Source organism: Oryctolagus cuniculus, chromosome 2 (assembly GCF_051225735.1).
Source record: "Oryctolagus cuniculus isolate XC-2025 breed Fujian yellow rabbit chromosome 2, ASM5122573v1, whole genome shotgun sequence".
Lineage (NCBI taxonomy): Eukaryota > Metazoa > Chordata > Mammalia > Lagomorpha > Leporidae > Oryctolagus > Oryctolagus cuniculus.
The window spans coordinates 182,700,522-182,719,323 of record NC_142868.1 but is presented as its reverse complement, the minus strand read 5'-3'; the positions used below and the strand labels follow the sequence as shown (position 1 = coordinate 182,719,323).

The window sequence follows — 18,802 nt, the reverse complement described above, 5'->3', positions numbered from 1 at the left end:
TGGCCCCCAAGTCAGTCTGCACGGAGACAGCCAGAGAACGGGAGGCCCAGCATCCGAGGCTGAGGCAGCGTCCCCACCCCGTCCACCCCGGATCCTCTGCTCTCCGCTCTCAGCCCTGCTCCCGCCCGGCCGCCCCGCTCCCGCTCCCGCTCCCGCTCACCAGGGGTCGATGAGGATCTGCACCAGGGCCGTGCACAGCAGGACGACGCAGGAGCAGCTGAAGGCGGCCCCGCTCTGCTTCTCCTTCTCCTCCGAGTAGCGGGACTCCAGGTCGGGGTCCATGAACCGCATGGACAGGAGGAAGGTGTTCCTCTTCTTCACCCTGCGGGGAAGCCAGCCCCGACTCACCCTCCGGCTGGGCTGCGCCTGCCCGGGTGGGGGCGACTGCCCAGGGCGACCGCAGCGCCCGACCCCTGCCCGGCCCCCCGCGCCACTTACACCTGGGCGGACTCGCGCTCCAGCAGGGCCTCGTTGAGCAGCTGGTTGAGCTCGTGCTCGTCCTCGGAGGCGTCCACCACGCGGTCGGCCAGGTCCTGCAGGCGCAGCCTCCGGCGAGGGTTGGGGAAGGAGGGGTTGTCCGCCTGTGAGCCGGGGGCGGGGAGGGGGGGACAGGGCAGGGGGCGGGGAGGGGCCGTGTCGGTGAGGACCGGACTCCTTTAGCTCTAAAACACCGCCCAGCGCGCCCACGTGGCTCCACGCTGCCCGGGTCTAGACCCAAAGCCACGGTGCCACCTGGTCTCCTGGGGCAGGGCCCCGACGGCAGAGCTGGGGGGACAGCCCCCTGGCTCCCGAGCTGGAGGCCAGGGCGGCTGCAGGGTCAGTGCAGTCCTGGCGCTGCTGGCTGCCAGCTGAGCCATCTGCACGGAGCCATTCATGTGGGCACCCCGGGGCAGGAAGGGCTTGGGGAGCTGTCAAAGGGGACCCACGTCTGGCTCACTACGGGGAGGAAGCTTGGAGGCGGACGTAATGAGAGCATGTCCTTGTCACCAGTGGGTTGACAAGGAAGGGCAGGCGGAGCCGGGGCACCCCCACCGCTTTCCCACCAGCAGTCACCAGGGAACAGGGCCCCAGCTGTGGCTGCACAGCCACCGGGCGCACCACAGCTGAGACGTGGCGGGGGTGGGGCTGCGCAGCCGTGCCAGCGCCAGTGCATCTGGAAGCCAGAAGGGACCCAACCCCCTCTCCGGGGTGGCCTGTCCCCAGCCCCCGCATACCTGCGCCTCCTGCTGCTCGGGCTCCTCCCACGTGGAACTGCCGGCCTGGCTGCCCCCCACGGGCTCCTTGGTCTCAATGAGGGCAGGCGAGCTGGGCTTGGAGGCGGCTGGCGCTCCGTTGGGCAGGGCCTGCAGCGGGAAGGAGCAGCTCAGGGCCCCCCCACACACACACACAGCCCCCAGGAGGCTTGGCGCTGGAGCGGCGGGAGCCCTGCTGACTCAGGCCCCCACGGGTCAGCCACTTTGCACCGCTGTCCTCAGACACCACTTTCCAATCAGCGCCGCTCCTCTTTCTTTCTTTCTTTTTTTTTTTTTTTTGACAGGCAGAGTGGACAGTGAGAGAGAGAGACAGAGAGAAAGGTCTTCCTTTTTGCCGTTGGTTCACCCTCCAATGGCCGCCGCGGCCGGCGCGCTGCGGCCGGCGCACCGCGCTGATCCGATGGCAGGAGCCAGGAGCCAGGTGCTTTTCCTGGTCTCCCATGGGGTGCAGGGCCCAAGCACCTGGGCCATCCTCCACTGCACTCCCTGGCCACAGCAGAGGGCTGGCCTGGAAGAGGGGCAACCGGGACAGAATCCGGCGCCCCGACCGGGACTAGAACCCGGCGTGCCGGCGCCGCTAGGCGGAGGATTAGCCTAGTGAGCCACAGCGCCGGCCCGCTCCTCTTTCTAAGCAGTGACCCGTGACGGGATTCAGAGGCCTCCTGGGTGCAGAACCCTGTCCTGTGTCTCGTCAACGTCGGGTAACTCCACAAGGCCCCTCCCTAGGGACGGGACTTTCACAGCCGAGTTCAACACCGTGACACAGGCACACACTTCATCCCCTCAGCCAGGAAGCATTTATCGAGCTCCACTACGCGACAAGCGCTGGCCTGCTCCCCAGGGATACAGACACAATGTCCTCGGCTCACAGAACTCACTCTCCACGGAGAAAAGGCGGAGTCAAACGCGAGCAGGTGTGATGCACACACAGCACACAGGGAGAGGGAGGGCGGAGTCATCAAGCAAGCAGGTGTGACGTGTACACGGCACACAGGGACATGGGAGGGCGGAGTCGAACGCGAGCAGGTGTGACGTGCACACGGCACACGGGGAGAGGAGGAGCTCGCTCTGGGAGGGAAGCAGGAAAGTGGGCAGGGCTTGCTGGGAGCCCATCTGTAAAGGGGAGGGGGCAGTGGCGTGTCACTGTCACAGGGAAGGCTGCAGCTCAGCAAAGACCTGAAGGAGCAAACCGTGCGCAGGGCAGGCTGGGGAGAGCTCGAGAGCCGTGCAGGGCGTGGCACACAGCTGAAAGGCGTGTGGAGCACCAGCGAGGAGGCCAGCGGCGCGGGGCAGTGAGCGGAGGAGGGGCCATGGGGAAGCCCCCACTGAGACCCAGCCAGCAGGAGCACCCGACCGTGGCCCGCCATTCGCCCATTCCTTCTCCACTGCCTGCGCACTCGGCCTGGGTGCTCCTCCCCGTGGGATCCCAGCCGCCCTCCACCACGCTGTCCCCTGCGGCTTCAGACACCTCCTCTGTACTGGGGACCCTTCCCCTCCAGCCACGTCCAGGTCCCGGGGCCTCCCCCCCGAAGCAGCTTGGGGCACCTGCAGTCACCTGGGTATCACCCTGCCCTGAATCACGCTCACGACTCCCCCAGAAACCAGCCGCCCCCCAAAAGGCACCATGGCCACGTGCCGGCTCCGTGGGACACGGAATCGGGCTCGTGCCAGCCTGGCCCTGCCCTCCGTCGGCCGGGGGGCTCCTGCCAGGTCCCCCACAACCTTCTGGCCCCTTCCTGTGGCTGCCCGCTCCGGGGCGGCGACTCACCGAGCCGTGGAGGCCGTTCTGGGCGGCGGCCTTCACGGCGGGCTGGGAGGCGATGATGAGGTAGGTCTCGATGCCCTTCTCCTCCAGGTAGTCGCAGCGGCTGCCCCCCTCGCCGGGCTCCACGTCGAACTCTCCCTTCAGGCAGTCCAGGGTGCTCTGGGAGATGTGCACGCGCCTGCGTTGCAGCAGGGGAGCGCTGAGCGCGGGCCGTCCTGCCACCAGCCCACTCCCCTCTGCGGCCCGGGCGGCTTTTCCGCGTGGGCTCCTGAGAGCCTCACGTGAGGTCAGGGGCCCCTGTCTGCGCTGGACTTGAACTCCACGGTGCCGAGGGCCGAGCGGTCCCCACCTCGCCCGAGTTCTACTTGCAAGCCCGGCAGCCAAGGGGTCTGCAGAGCGCTCTCTCCCAGCCTGCAGCTTCCCGCGGGGAGACCAGGCTGTGACGTCAGCAAGTGAGGGAGTGCAAGACTACGACCAGACCGCAGGCAGCAGGAGAGGAACACTGCCCCTTAAGGCCCTTTACCCTCATCAGGGCGAGGGCCCATCCCTGGGCCCCACGCCCACCCCCCTGGAAGGGACGCTCACCCGGGGATGCCGCCGGCCTCCATCTTGTTGGCCACGGTGACGTCGGTGGACCACACGTCGTACTGCCAGCGCTTCTGGCCCAGGACGCCCCCCAGTACAGTGCCCGTGTGCACCCCCACACGCATGTCCACGCCAGTCTTCGTCTTCTCCCGCACATACCTGCCAGGGACACACGGCAGGAGGGGTCGCACCTGGCCCTCGGCAGGTGGCCGTCCTCTCCTCTGCTCAGGCTCTTTCCCCCTCCAGGTTGGGGGGGGGTTTGGTTGTGTGCACTGCCCCCCCCCCCCCAATCCTCTGTTTTCAGCCTGCATCCCAGCTGCAAAACCGAGGTTGGGTTACAGCAGGCTGGGGCCACGCCCGGGTTCAGCCACCGCAGGCCAGTGGGACAACCCTCAAAGCTATCTCCTTGCGGGAGGGGTAGACGCGGTGAGACCAGAGAGAGCAGAGATGGGGACACATTGGCGGGGCCGCGGGTCCCAGAAAATGTCACACACTTCAGAACTGCACCTTGCAGGGAGGTGAGCCACGTGCAGACCTCCTGAGGTCAGGCCGATGACTCATCAGCCCGAGGGGCCACAGCCGACTCCCCTGACCCCCTGACAGAGTCCCCCAAGCCGTACTGAGCACGAGACCCGCCTCCTGTGGTGTCCAGGGCCAGAGCCCTCCCTCCCGGAGGTCTCCGCTTACGAGATGGCCTCCACCATGGCGAGCCCCATGAGGATGGAGCACACGGCGTGGTCCTCCCGGTAGTCGGGCAGCCCGCAGATGCAGTAGTAGCAGTCGCCCAGGATCTTGATCCGCAGCTGGTGGTATTTCTGAAAGGGCAGGGCGTGGCTGCAAGGAGAGCACCGCCACACCAGCAGCGGATGCCCCGCCCCCCGTGTAGCGCCCCCGTGCAGCGCACGCGCAGCCCCCGCAGGCCCCCGCAGGCCCCCGCAGGCGGTACTCACGGCCGCCAGCTTGTCGAAGCGCGCAAAGAGCTCGTTGAGCAGCTTCACGAGCTCCTGGGCGCTGCAGGCAGAGGAGAGCTGAGTGAAGCCCACGATGTCGGCGAAGAGGATGCTGCGAGAGGCGGCGAGGCGGGAGGTGAGGCCGGGCCCTGCGCCCCACCCCACGGCGGGAGCCCGTCTCGGCTCCACCCCCGGAGCAGTGAGACCCCCGTGCTTCCAGGCACTCTGCACAGGGACCCCTCTGCAGGCCTCCCCTCCCGCCCGCCCCCCCCCCCAGGTCGTGCGTGTACAGTGAGGAGGCTGGACCAGGCAGCCCAAGCCCCTCCCACGCCGACACCTGCCAGTGTGGCTCTCCGACTGTTCCGTGTGTTCCATGGAGGAGCTGAGGTCAGGCCCGGGGAGGGGCTGGCCCCTGGGAGAGCCCGCAGCTCCCCCCCCCCCCACCGCGGCCCCACGCGCGCACCTGACATTCTCGTGGCGGTACATGTACATGGTGTTGAACTGCTGCTGGTCTTTCTGGCTCTCGTCCTTCTTCATGTCCTTCAACATCTCGTCGGCCACGTGCTTGGGCAGGATGGACAGCATGAGGTTCTCCTGCGGGGAGGCGCACGAGGACGCTGGGCTCCCGGGGGCAGGGGCTGCCCTGCGCACCTGCAGAGCCGAGGTCAGGTGGCCCGCGAGGAGCCCGCGCTCTGGCGAGAGCCAGCACCCAGGGACCACAGGGGCCTTCCACCCAGGAAGACTGGGGGCCGGGCCAGGCAGCTCCGGGTCGTGCTTGTTCAAGGTGGCGCCAGCCCCTTCCAAGCCCCGAGAGGAGCCAGAAAGGCTGCCGAGAAGCCCTGGTGTGGTGCTGCTCGGCGCCTCCTCCTGCAACAGGGGGTGCGAGGGTCCTGGGGCAGCCGCTGCAGAGGGAGCCCCCGAGGGCAGGACTGCAGGGTCACCTTCATGTCACCCACCCCGCCTGTCCTGCTGGGGGCCCCGGCCGTGGGCACCTGACGTTCTCGCAGCGGTACATGTATGTGGTGTCACTCACAGACGCAACCTGAACCAAGACCTACAACGTGACAGGTGCCAGTGGTACAAAACCTGCCAGGTGTGTGTTTCGCCGCCCCAGAGCTTAGGGTCCCACGGGGACACAGCAGTCTGAGCAGACAAGGCCCCACGAGAAGGGAGGGATCAGAATCAGCCAAGGTGGGCGTGGGGCAGCCAAGGAGGGCTCCCTGGTCTTGAAGACACGGTATGGAGAGCATTCCTGCTGGAGGGGCCACACGTACAAAGACACAGACACAAAAACCCTACCGCCTTCAGGGATCTGCCAGTATTACAGAGAGAAACGGAGCCCAGCTCCAGAGGCAGGCACAGTGCACGCAGAGCAACCACGCCAGCAACCACAGCTTGGGTGGGGTGGGAAGCCCGCGGCTGCTGCTCCATAGCGCACCGCTGCACCCAGCTGCGCCCCCTTCTTTCCGTGTGGTCGCAGTGGCACCCTGCTCCCACAGCGGACGGGGCGGGGCAGCAGACACCACGCGGCCCGCGCGGCTGGAGATACTGACTCTCTGGATGGCTTGGGCTCCTGGGTGGAGGGTGCCAGTCTCTGGAATACGGAACAAAGGAGGAGAACCTGGCGGGAGGGGCTGCCCAGCGTACTCCCGGGAAGGAAGCCGTGGGAAACGGGAGATGAGCGACACAGGCTGCAGGGTGGCCTCAATGATGACGGACAGCACAGGGCTGCCCCTGGGGAAGGCCAGGGAGGACGGTGTCTGCAAAGGGAGGGGAGAGGAGGAGGAGAGCCTCAAAGGCTGAGGTTTCGCGCGAGGAAAACTAAAAAGCGGGCAGGTGAGGAACTGGAAGAGGCGGGGGCTGCACGGCCACAGAGTTGGCAGCAGAAGGTTGAGGATAAGAAAGTGAGGGGTTCAGCAACCCAAGTGCAGGTCACAGGAGCGACCGACGAAAGCCAGGAGCTGGTGTCTGGTCCTCGGCACGTGGGACCTGACGGATGTGCACCAGGGCACAGGGGGGCCAAGGCCAGGGTCCCGGGCTGCTAGGGCAGGAGGAGGCGACCTTGCCCTCCGCCAAGGCCCAGGCAGGAGAGCCGGCCATGCTGATCCACTCTGCCATGTCCAGCGGGCCCAGGGAACACCGCTCAACCTGTGTTTTGGATGCACCTGCTCTGGGTCAGGAGGGGCCGGCACAGGTTCAAGTGCTGTCCTCCAGGAGGAGCTGCCAAGAGGTCCCAGAGGCTTCCCCACCCCGAGGAGAAGCAGCCCTGTTGCAGGGACAGCCCTGCCTGTCTGCTGTCCGCAGCCCAGGAGACCCTGGCTGCCCACCGGTCCTGCCCCAAGGGGGACCCGGTCTCCTGGGCTCTGCGAATTCACGGCGGGGTAGGGGGAGAATGAACCATCTTTCGTGCCGTCATCACCGGGTAGGACATCAACGAGGCCCTCTGCCCAGCACGCGGAGCCCAGGGAGCACTCACACTGGTTTCACTCCGACTTTCCCATTTCAAGGGCAGTGGCTCTTTCCCCGTTAAACACCTCGCCCAGGAAACATCGCTGCAGCCCAGGAATGAGAAGCCAAGGTAACCCAAGTGCGCCAGATCCTGGCTCCGCCTGAGCCCTCGGGGAGGCCGAGCCAAGCAGGTGCAGGTAACTCAGGTGACCCTGTCCCTCAGCTGGGGGGGGGGGGGCAAGGTGAGGAAAGGCAGATGCAAAGGGATGGGCGCGGGGGGGGTGTCTCTGGTAGACCTGGAGCCCCCTCCCCTAAGCCTAACAAACGCGGGCACCGTGGAGAAAGCTCTCAGTTTGGACAAAGGAGCAACCTCTGGGAAAGTGCTCAAGGAAACCCAGACAGGCCCTGCAGCGCCAAGCGGCTTGCGGAGCTGCTGGAGTCCCGGTGGGCAGGGGCCAGGGGTCTGCCGCAGGTGGGCGGGAGGCAGCGGTGAGCACAGGGACCCGGGAGTCCCAGCCTGGCCAGGAGCGCGCTGCCCCAGACAGTGATGAAGAGCATGGGGCCTTGGGCTCGACGGCGCGGTCAGATCCCAGGCCTGTCCACAAGCACTGGCTATCACACAAGTTCCTAAGCTTCTCTGTGCCGTGTCTCCTGGATGCAGCCAAGGGTGTGGGTGTGCAGACAGTGGGTGTTGTGGGAATATGAGGCCGGATCTCCCTCTGGGCCCCAAAGCCGGCTTCCGCGCTACAGACCGAGAGCTCCTGCCAGTGCAGGCGGAACCACGCATGGGACGCAGGCCGGATCCTGTCTTCCGATCGGCCCCAGCCTCTCTCTCTGCCCTGCTCCCCACCTCCACCTCTTTGCTCACCTGCGTGGTCACCCAGAGCGCTGCCTAAGGTGTGCAGCGTGGATCAGTGTGAGGGGCGCGGGGAGGGCCTGTCCGGGGGCATGAGCGGGGGAGGGATGCCGAACGAGGTTTAAGAAGACAGCAGTGCCACACTGGGCTCCCTGACAGCCTGCGTGCTGCAGCTCCAGCAGCCGGGGCCACACGCCTGCCCTCTCAGACTCCGTCCCAGGTGCCCTCCCGCCACAAAAGCTTTTCTGGGCTCCCTTGGATTCTGGGGGACTGCAGAAGCCAATCCAATCCCACAAGGAGCTCCAGGCCTCTCACCTCCAGGCCCGACCCTGCCCCTCCTTCTGCCACAGCCTGGGGCTCCAGGGCCAGCCAGTGAGGAACTAACCTGGGGCAGCCCCAAGGCCCAAAATACAGGTGCCCAGAGCCAAGGCTGCAGCTTCCCTCGGGCGTGGGGGCGGGAACTTCACTTTGGCATTACGTCTCTCCTTAACCTTTTCCAAGAGCAATCTACGAGTCTAGAGGTAGGAAATCCTCTTACGGACAGCAGTAAAGGAGCCGCAGCTGTAAACTAGGGCTACCGACATACTCGCGTGGCTGATGGAAACCTCACAGTCAACCCCAAAGGGCAGCAGGCAAACCGTCCACCCCAAGTCATTCTGGGAACAAGACGGGCCTTAAAGGAGGAGGCCCCGCGGCAGGGAGGGCAGATGGAACTTGACAGATAAGAATGGGGCAGAGCAGGAGGCTGTGGGTGTGGGGACTTGGCAGGAAAGCCCCTCTGGTGGCCGGAGCCCCGAGGGAGAACAGCCTCCCCCCCCCCCCCCCCGCCACGTCCCAAGCCCCTGGTGACAGCCTCTGAAGGGGCCTCCCCGGCGCCACCCTCCACAGATCTCCTGAGCCCTGTGTGCCCAGTACCCTGCCTCTCCCGTCCCCACTCCTGCTTTCCTCTGTACCCGCCCTGTGTACCCCGCCGTGGGCCACCCCTCCCTACACCCGCATGCTGACACCTGCCTCCCACACACACCCCAGAAAGCCCCTGGCCGCACTGCCCCCCCCACCTTCCTGCTGGAGTTGACCTTGCTTGCCCTGGTACTTCAGAGGTTCTAATCCCTCTCCTCCATGCTGGCCCCGCTTAAGGGTGTGACGTGAGCCAGGATCTTTTAAGGAAACTCTTACACACAGGATCTCGGATCACCATTCTCAGGCCCCAGGTGAAAGACCCCAACCCTTTGATGTGTGTTTCAGGGGCAGGGGGGGAGGTGCAGGTGCACTTGTTTGGTGGGTCTAACAGGGGGAGGGGCCGCTAGGCTAGCTCAGGGGCCAGAGCTGATGGACATGGCTGTGAGGCAGAGCACTGCTCTTCCAAAAACAGTAGCTACATGTTTTAGGAATCCTAAGAATGTTCCCAACCTTTGACCCATTAATGGCTCCTCTGAATTTAGCCAAAGGAAACAATTCAAATAAGTTAAAAAAAAAAAATTGTGCAAGGTCTACACTGTAGTATGGCAACACTTGTGGGAAAAACTCTAAGCCAATGGCTAAACTGTGACGAAAGCTCATGCAACCTTGAAAACGATCATGATCCAAACCAGCACAGCAAAAAAACGTGCAGCGGGTGGGCAGGGCTGGATCGTATTCTGGGAAGGTGGTGCTGAGACACACGTGGGCACAGCTACAAAGACAGCATTCGGGCAAAAGGAGTTTAACCTGGGGATGGAACTGAGGGAAACTTTAAGTGGCTTTCCAAGTCCTTATACAGCGGTGGCCGCTCTTTGTCCAACTCATTTTCAAGGTGGAAATGCACACAAACCTCCGGGTGCCTCCAGCTGTGATCCCAGCCCTGACCCCAGCGTCTCTGTGACAGCCTTCTCAGAAAGGAACGGCCCTTGGGGCTGGCACTGTGGCACAGCGGGTTAAAGGCCCCGGCATCCCATATAGACGCTGGTTCTAGTCCCAGCTGCTCCTCTTCTGATCCAGCTCTCTGCTGTGGCCTGGGAAAGCGGTAGGTGATGGCCCAAGTCCTTGGGCCCCTGCACCCACGTGGGAGACCCTGAAGAAGCTCCTGGCTTCGGATTGGCGCAGCTCTGGCCATTGTGGCCATTTGGGGAGTGGATCAGCGGATGGAGGACCTTTTTCTGTCTCCCAGCGCCCCACTGTAACTCTACCTCTCAAATAAATAAAATCTTAAAAAGGAAAGGAATGGCCCTGCAAGGCCAGCCTGGGGTCGGCTCCGCACTTCTGTGTCCTCCGATGGCCTGAGAAAGCAGACCTGTGGCGGGGAGAAAGCAAGGAGCCCACGGCCCGGGGCGGGCAAGGGGAGGCGCGGTGCCTGGGGAGCCCCGGCAAACAGCAGCTCCCGGGGCACGTGGACACCCGTGACTGACAGCCAGCTCCCCCGTCCTCGGCTGCAACGCTCCATCCACCATAGACTTCCGGTACAAGCGCAACACCCATCCCCCACGTCAGTGTTGGCCACAGAGGGCAGGGTGGGGCAGCAGCTTGAGGGCCCTGACCAGGTCACCCGCACCCTGCTCCCTGCCACTGAGGCGGCAGTGGGCTCGCAGCCCCAGACCTAGCCACACCTCAGGAGCCCAGGGCAGCACCTGGGCTCCAGGCCCCGCCCACCGGGCCTCCCCGCGGCGCATGCGCAGGCGCTGCATCCTCGGCCTATAGGGCAAGGCAGGTGCCTGCGGGACTTCATGCCTCAGTCCCCGCGCGGGGCAGGGCTGGCACACGATTGGCCTATCCACTCAGAAGTTGGCGAGACGCCACCTGAGGAGCAGGGTCTTAAGGAAACTGAGGGGAAGAGGCTTGTGTGTGGGTCAGAGGCAGGTTTGTACACAGGAGTGACATTTTTTTCTGGAAGATTCTACCACCCAGACCACTGCCTCCAGTCAGGTGGGACCAGGATGCTGGTGAGAGGGGCCCACGGAAAACAGCGTCTGCAGAGCTCGGAGGCACACTTCGGAAGCAGCCCACACCGGGAGAAGTTTACAGGTGGTCTCAACCTCCCTCTCACGTCCCCACAAGGAAGCCCCCAGGAGACTCCTCTCCACAGCACCAAATGGGTTATCCAGCCTGATAACACTGAGTGATAAAACCTCACGGCCCCCCACTGTGGGGAGGGAAGGCACCCTAGGGGCAGCTCCTCTGCCCAGCATTGGAGGGGCCACCCAGTCTGACAGCACTGAGTAGCGAAACCCTGGGAGCCTGGGCCAGCGCTGTGGCTTAGTGGGTGAAGCGAGCATCCCACATGGGCGTAGGTTCAAGCCCTGGCTGGGGAATGAACCAGCAAATGAAGACCTCTCTCTCCTACTCTCTGTAACTGCCTTTCAAATTAAAAAATTATTTTTTAAGATTTGTTTATTTATTTGAAAGGCAGAGTTAGAGAGAGAGAGAGAGAGAGAGAGAGAGAAAGGTCTCCATTGCTGGTTCACTCCCCAGATGGCCGCAATGGCCAGAGTTCTGCCAATCCAAAGCCAGGAGCCAGGAGCTTCCTCCAGGTCTCCCATGTGGGTGCAGGGGCCCAAGCACTTGAGCCATCCTCCACTGCTTCCCCAGGCCATAGCTGAGATCTGGATCAGAAGTGGAGCAGCCGGGACTTGAGCCGTTGCCCATGTGGTATGCTGGCACCACAGGTGGCTTTACCCGCTATGCCACCGCAACAACACCATGAATGAATGAATGAATGAATGAACGAATGAACAAACCCTGGCAGGAACGGCACTTGATTCTCACTCAGCAACCCCTCTGTCCTGGAGGAGGAGGAGGAAGAGGAGCGGAGGGAGAACCACGGACCCTAGACCCTCTTTATTTACTTGTATCTGCTCACTTAAGTCTGTTTTTATAAGGGTTTTATAATGTGGTCTTCAGAACTGAACTGAAACCGGCACTCCATCTTCGGAAAACTCGAAATCCACAATGTTCGTTGTCATGACTGAGGTATGGTCATTCTCGCATCCCTGAATACATCTGTAAGGATCCTCGTTGTCAGGTGAATGTGATCAGCCCCAGGCCCGTGTGCACGGGCCGGTCCCCAGCGTCTCTGTAGCCCGCAGTACCCTGGGGTCCTGGCCTGTGGGTGCTCACTCCTGAACTTGACTCTGTGGGCAGCCTTTGGAGAACCGTGGAGAGAGGACATGTCCTCAGCTCAGGGCTCCTGTTTGAGGGAGGCTGAGCAGACTGACAGGGCGACAGGACCCGCTAACCCCAAAGGCGGCTTTGCGACAGCATTTGAAAGATGAATGAGCCTTGTTGGAGGAGGAGTGGCCTCCTCATCTGGGGTGGAGTAGAGCTGGATTCGTGAGCTGGACAAATGGGTGGTCTCTGGGCCTCTTTCTTTCCAAAGTGTAAATCCTTTCAGAAGGCAAAGTTCAAAAGAGACAAGGGCGTGGACAGCATGTCACCGAGACAACTGGAGGATTTTACTCCGGCGTGATCAGGCAGAAAGTACAGATGAAATTTCAGAGGAATAAAGGCAATTATCTCTCCTGGAGCCCCCCAAAGCAGCTGCAGAACGTGGGGGAGGCACAGTGCATCTGATACAGGCAGGCAGGTAGGATTAAGTTAATTAGATTCATGAGCTGGAAAACCACGCCCCCCATGATCTCACACTCCTACCTAATCTTACCTGTATATGCCCACCTGTTAGCCACGCCCCTTCTAAAAGTGAATAAAAGGCCCAGGGCCCGCCCTGCTTCACTCCTATGCACAGGCTTTGCTAACGGGCCCGTGGCTCCCGGCCTGCTCTCTGCCTGGTGTGGGCACCCAGCTCACGTTTCTAAACCCCTTCTCCCTCTTATAAAGCCCTCATTTCTCTCATTCCCTAAATAAATGCTAAACCTTACCGTGTTGCCTATTTTATTCAAGCTGACATTTGGAATTCTTACCTAAATAGACACCAAGGACCCCTGGAATATTAATATTAAAATAACCGATAATTTTGAAATAAAGGTAACCGATTTCACATCCACCCTGGGCCAAGGGGGGAGTATCCCATTTGAGCTGCTTTCGAGTTAAAATGAATTCACCGCGTGAAACAGTCACCTCCACAAGCCCCTTAGCTCTGGGCTGTGTGGCCGGAAAATGAGGCCAGGAAGCTGCAGCGTGGAGGAGGGCGGAGCCGGGCCGCGCAGGGGCACGCTGAAGGCTGCCTTCAGAGAGGCAGGAATTTTTAAAGAATGTGCAGCGCTGAAGGCTTTGAGCTCCCATTCCTGGCCACCGGGTGGGCCTGGCGGGCGCTGCCTGGGGTGCTCCGGCCACGTCCCGGGCACTGAGGCCAGGGCGCAGGATGGGGCCTGCAGAGAGGGAGGGAGATGACTGCTCCACCGCCTCTCCCCAGCCCTGCAGAGCCACGAGGAGTCTCCCGAAAACCCAGGGTGGTAACAAAAGTCAGGGTTTCAACCTTTCTCTGGGAAAGAGAACAAGCCCTGAATGTCCCTAGGAAGCTTTCTGGGAAGAGTACAAAACCGCCCAGCTCCGGGGAGAAGCACAGGCTGGCCCTGGCAGTGTGTAGCCTGGGGGTGGAGCCCGGTCACAGGGGCCTGGGCCTGGATCCTCGGCCTCCCGCCACCCCGGGCCAGGGTCTCCTCGGCTGGGAACACAGAGCTGCTGGGCTTCCAGGTAGGCAGTGAGCCCCTGGCCAGAGCAGTCGGTGGCTCCGCATGACTCATGCCAGGCCTTGCCTTGGGCTGGCTCAGGAGGAGACAGAAGGAGGCCAGCACAGCTCCCGAGGGCTCGGCTCTTACGGCTGATGCGCTGACGAAGCAGTCAGGAGTTAATTACAGCAAGGTGGCCAGGAGGGATTTGTATGAATGAGCTCGGCTGCTGAGAGCCGTGTTCTACAACATCCTTGCAAGAGGGAAGGAGAGGGAGGGAGAGACGGACACTGCGCAGGGAGCCTGGGTGGACCCAAGCGGGTGCGGGCTCAGTGTCCGTGTGAGGCACGTGTGTGACGTCTGCATGTCGGCAGGGTGTGGCCGTGCCTGCATACGCTACCTATGTTCTGTGTGTTCACGCACACACAGATGTAGCGATGTCACTGTGACCTGGGCACAGGCTGTGAGCAGACCCACAGCTGTTCTGGTCCCATTTGGTCCAGATCTGGGGGGCTCCCGGGCTATCGGGAAGCCAAAAGGCCACTGGGCCCCATCAGGGTGTCCGTCCTGGCCTCATCACCTGAGCAGAGGTTTCAGGAGGTGGGGAGTGAAGAGCAGGAGGACCAGGCCTGCCAGCCGCACAGCCCACCCCTCCTGGAAGGGAGGACGAAGGCCCAGAGCCACAGGTGCTGCTGCCCCATCCGGAAGACCTGGTCACCACCTGTCACAGGATGGCCACCGGTCATCCACGCCACTCCCTGAACTAAGTACTGGGCGGAGCTGACTGTTGAGAGCGAGGTAAGCAGTGCTCTGAAGAGCTTGTGGACGGCGGGGGCGGGTGCTCTCCCAGGGCAGCAGTGTTTTGCTGTCTTTGGCCAAAGGCTGTGGGAATTTAGAGCGGAGGAGGAGCTCCATAGCTAAAAATTTAACGACCTTGCCAATGACCCTGCTGCATGAGACTCGGCACCAGCCTGCGTCCCTCAAGTTCTCAGGAAAGGGCCCGGCCACCTCCAGGCTGTGTCCTCTGGGACCAATGTGGAGTCCTCAGACCCAGGCCGGCCCAGAGCACTGCCCCTGCCAGGGGAGGGGACGGGGCACTGAACACGGGGGACATCTGGGGGGCCGCTGTGCACGCCGGGGGACTGGGGCATCAGGAGACGGCCGCGTGTGTGGTACCTGGAGCCCTCACCGAGGGCCCAGAGCATGAGCTCCTTAGAGGGCTGCAGAGTTAATGAGCTGTCAACCAGGAGCCGAGGCCCCAGGGGCCAGCCATAACCTCCAGAACAGAACTCCCCGCAACCACGGAGGGATTCTGTACCCGTGCTGTCCAGCGTGGTAGCCACTCGCAGCTTTGGAGCGCACGACATGTGTCTAGCACAACCAAGGAACTTCAGCTTTCCAAGTTTAATTCAACAGCTACCCACGGCCTGGGGCTACCGTGTTGGCCCACGCTGCTCCGGCTAAGGACAGCTACGCGCCAGCTCTGAGGAGGGGCAGAGAGGAGCTGCCTCGAGCCCTGGGCTATGGTCACAGCTGCGGTGCAGGAGTGTTTGCAATGTCTGCCACGGACGCACACGCTCCCTGCTCTGACCTTGCCCCAGGAGCAGCAGCTCAGCACTGCCGTGGGTGTGAGGGCCCACGCTGATAAAAATCTCCCCTCTGCCAGGGTTCCCACGGGTGCGCTGCCTCCCTTTGCTGCCTCCCACCGAAGCGGTGAATCCGGCCAGTGGTCTAACCGAATGCCTCACCTTCCTTCACTCCCTCCATGCCAACCTGGCCCAGTGCAGCCCAAAACAGCTTCTGAGTGGTCTCTTGACTCCAGCCCCCCCACACACAAGTAGCCAAGAACCTTCCTCCAGTGACAGCTCGGTCCCTCCCAGTATCATTCTCCGTCACCCGCCACCTACACACACGCTCCCCAAAGCGCATGTGTGCACAGGCTAACTCGCTGCTAACCAACCCCCACCTCTGCCCCTCACTCCCATCAAGACCCTTTCTATCCACCACCAACCATTTGCCAGGACCCTTCCCTCATCTGGAAAAGCTGCCCCCCGCATCCACGTCCACCGTGTTTGTTAACTCCGATGACAAACACTTCTAAGACACGCCTGGGGCTGCCTGGGGCTGCCCTCCGTCCTCCACCCTGCCTTGGCCATTCCTTCTCGCATGTTCGTTCTGTGCCAGGTGCTTTGGTTTGCCCTCGCTCGCTTCCTCTTGCTGTGATGTAACAGTGGTGACATCCAGGCGCGGCCCCAGCCAGATCTTCTGGGGTCTTCCGTCGCACGCTGCTTTTGCCAGTTTGAGTACAACCTGTCGCATCCTGAACCAGGCAGGCCAGGACACAGCGGGGACCTGGCTGATGTGGTGAGACAGTCACTGCTGATTTCTACTGTGATTTCTACTGGGCTTTGCCCTCTGCATCCTTGGCCAGCTCTGCCAAGCCCCCAGGTGGCTCTGAGGCAGAGCAGTGGGTGGGGCAGGTCTAGGACTCACCTGCCTTCCTATCAGTCCTTGGGCAGAAGCAATGACTGCATCCAAGACTCAGCGGGTGCTATCTGGTCGCCAGCACGTTCCAAGGTACCGTCCCACAGCCTCGCCCCAGCGGGGCCCACGCAGAAGGCTGCACACGCAGCCCAGAGCCCTCAAACCTGCCAGCGCTGTGAGCGACGCACGGAACGAGCTCCATATGCAGAAAGCGCCTGACAGCGTCCCAGCCAACTCCCCACCTAGACGTCCACAGGGCATCTCAAGCTTATTATCAAGGCCTGGCCCCAGCCCCAGCACCTGTCCCGTTGCCCATCTGTAGAGGCAACTCTGGCCTCTTGGCGGCTTCCAGGCTAAAACCCGGTGAGTTCCCCACCTCCCAGGCCATCGAGGGTAAATCCTGTCATCTCTGCTTTCAAGACCCGAACCACCTTGCCCCGCCCCTCTTCCCTACCACTGCCTCCCGTGTGGCCTGAGCCAAGCCTCGTGCTCAGATGCTGCACAGCTGCCTACTGGCCGCCCTGCCACGCTGATCCATTTACAACCTGAGACCTTCCGGGGCTGCCCTCCCGTTCCGGGAACAGCCCAGGTGCAGGGTCTCGGCCTCACCTCCCTTGGCACCGCCTACCCTGGCCTCCTGGACATCCCAGGAATTCTCGGGGCCTCTACTCCAACTGCCCCCTTCCAGAACAATGCGTGCTCATGTTCTCACTGCCTTCAGCCCCGCTTGGGCTGACCCTAGGAGAAAACCTCCCCGGACACCTGCCCCACGCCCTGCCTAAGCCCTTCCCTGACTCGAGTGCTGCTCTCTCGCTCCTGACGTGGCTCCTGCTTCTCTGTCACCGCGCTCACAGCTGTAGCCCCGGTGCCCAGCAGGGAGCCCAAGTGGTTTGGATGTTCTCCTTTAGATCTCTCAATCCTACACTGTTCCCATGTCATAGGGAAACGGACTCAGAGGGCATAGTAATTATTTCAGAGTTACGTGGGCCAAGCTGGGATGTGCATACAAACCTCATTCTTGAGTCTTGCAATGACAAATCTCTCCACTTCCCAGGACAGTAAAAAATCTAGGGTTTTTGGGGCCAGCACTGTGGCATAGCAGGTAAAACCACTACCCGCAGTGCCGGCATCCCGTATGGGTGCTGGTTTGAGTCCCGGCTGCTCCACTTCTGATCCAGCTCTCTGCTATAGCCTGGGAAAGCAGTGGAAAGTGGCCCAAGTGCTCAGGCTTCTGCATCCAAGTGGGAGACCCGGAAGAGGCTGCTGACTCCTGGCTCCAGATCGGCCCAGCTCTGGCCATTGCAGCCATTTGGGGAGTGAACCAGCAGATGAAAACCTCTCTCTCCCTCTCTCCCTCTCTCCCTCCCCCTCCCTCCCTCCCTCTCTCCCTCTCTCTCTTTCCCCCTCTCCCCACCTCTGTAACTCTGCCTTTCAAATAATTAAATCTTTTAATAATTAAATTAATCTTTTAAATCTTTTAACCTCCTTCTGACAACCAGATAAACGTGGGGTGCACAACACTGGCCACAGGCAGCAGCCTCTGTAAGAGTCTGGAGAGAAAATGCTGCCGAGGACGCAGCCAGAGTACACGAGCTGCCAGAGCGGCCGGGGCCCCGCAGGAAGCCACCCAGCCAGTGCAGGGGTCACCGGCAGCGCTGCCCTCCCACTCCCACCAGGAGCTCACCACAGCCCCGGGACCCGCACACGGGGAGCTGCTCACCTACAGATCTAAAGCACGGGCTGTCGTGCTAATCCCCGGATGTCAGTGTGCCGAACGTTCTGTGACACCGGAGAGCTAGAGGGCAGACCCAGAGAGCACTAACCACTGCTTCACATCACGGGACCCCACCTCCCAGCTCCCCTGTGCCTGAGAGGCCTCCCCGGCTCAAAAACCACACATCCGCGGCCCATCTGGGAGTGTTTCCAGGCTGAGCTGGGGTGGGGGCGTGTCTCTGTGGCCCCTGGCAGGTGTGACGTGGCTTTGACACACCTGTGCTGGGTGCTGGTGACACTAAACTGGGCAATGACAGTGAGCAGGAGTGGAAACACAGCTCTACCCCTTTCCATCCCAGCCTCACCTCCTCAACCCCTCTCCATCCCAGCCTCACCCTTCCCCTCTCCATCCCAGCCTCACCTCCTCAACCCCTGTCCATCCCAGCCTCACCTCCTCAACCCTTCTCCATCCCAGCCTCACCCCTCCCCTCTCTATCCCAGCCTCACCCCTCCCATCTATATCGCAGCCTCACCTTCTCAAACCCTCTCCATCCCAGCCTCAGCTCCCCAACCCTTCTCTATCCCAGCCTCACCCCTCCCCTCTCCATCCCAGCCTCACCCCTCCCATCTATATCGCAGCCTCACCTTCTCAAACCCTCTCCATCCCAGCCTCAGCTCCTCAACCCTTCTCTATCCCAGCCTCACCCCTCCCCTCTCCATCCCAGCCTCACCCTTCCCCTCTCCATCCCAGCCTCACCTCCTCAACCCCTGTCCATCCCAGCCTCACCTCCTCAACCCTTCTCCATCCCAGCCTCACCCCTCCCCTCTCTATCCCAGCCTCACCCCTCCCATCTATATCACAGCCTCACCTTCTCAAATCCTCTCCATCCCAGCCTCAGCTCCTCAACCCTTCTCTATCCAACCTCACCTCCAATCCTCTTCATCCCAGCCTCACTTCTTCAACCCCTCTCTATCCAACCTCACCCACACCCCTCTCCATCCCAGCCTCACCCCTCCCCTCTCTCCTCCCCTCTCCATCCCAGCCTCACCTCCTCAATCCCCTTCCATCCTATCCTCATCTACTCTCCCTGTGTTTAGTGGCTCCCTACCTCACCGGGGTCTGAAAACAGTGGGCACGTTGGAGTTGACAA

At 62.1% G+C, this 18,802-nt stretch overlaps 1 protein-coding gene across 4 annotated transcripts in view; it reads right to left on the bottom strand.

The window, feature by feature from the left end:
- ADCY3 (adenylate cyclase 3) overlaps window positions 1–18,802 on the bottom strand; it is an 80,945-nt gene that overhangs the window by 9,940 nt on the left and 52,203 nt on the right. For all 4 annotated transcript variants that reach the window (XM_051843203.3, XM_051843206.3, XM_051843204.3 and 1 more), the window contains exons 3-10: window positions 5,017–5,147; window positions 4,554–4,665; window positions 4,291–4,418; window positions 3,604–3,762; window positions 3,022–3,196; window positions 1,215–1,343; window positions 439–581; window positions 161–322 (exon numbers count right to left, since the gene is read on the bottom strand). In XM_051843203.3, the coding sequence (XP_051699163.3) occupies window positions 161–322; window positions 439–581; window positions 1,215–1,343; window positions 3,022–3,196; window positions 3,604–3,762; window positions 4,291–4,418; window positions 4,554–4,665; window positions 5,017–5,147 (1,139 nt within the window). The remainder of the gene's footprint in view (window positions 1–160; window positions 323–438; window positions 582–1,214; window positions 1,344–3,021; window positions 3,197–3,603; window positions 3,763–4,290; window positions 4,419–4,553; window positions 4,666–5,016; window positions 5,148–18,802) is intronic.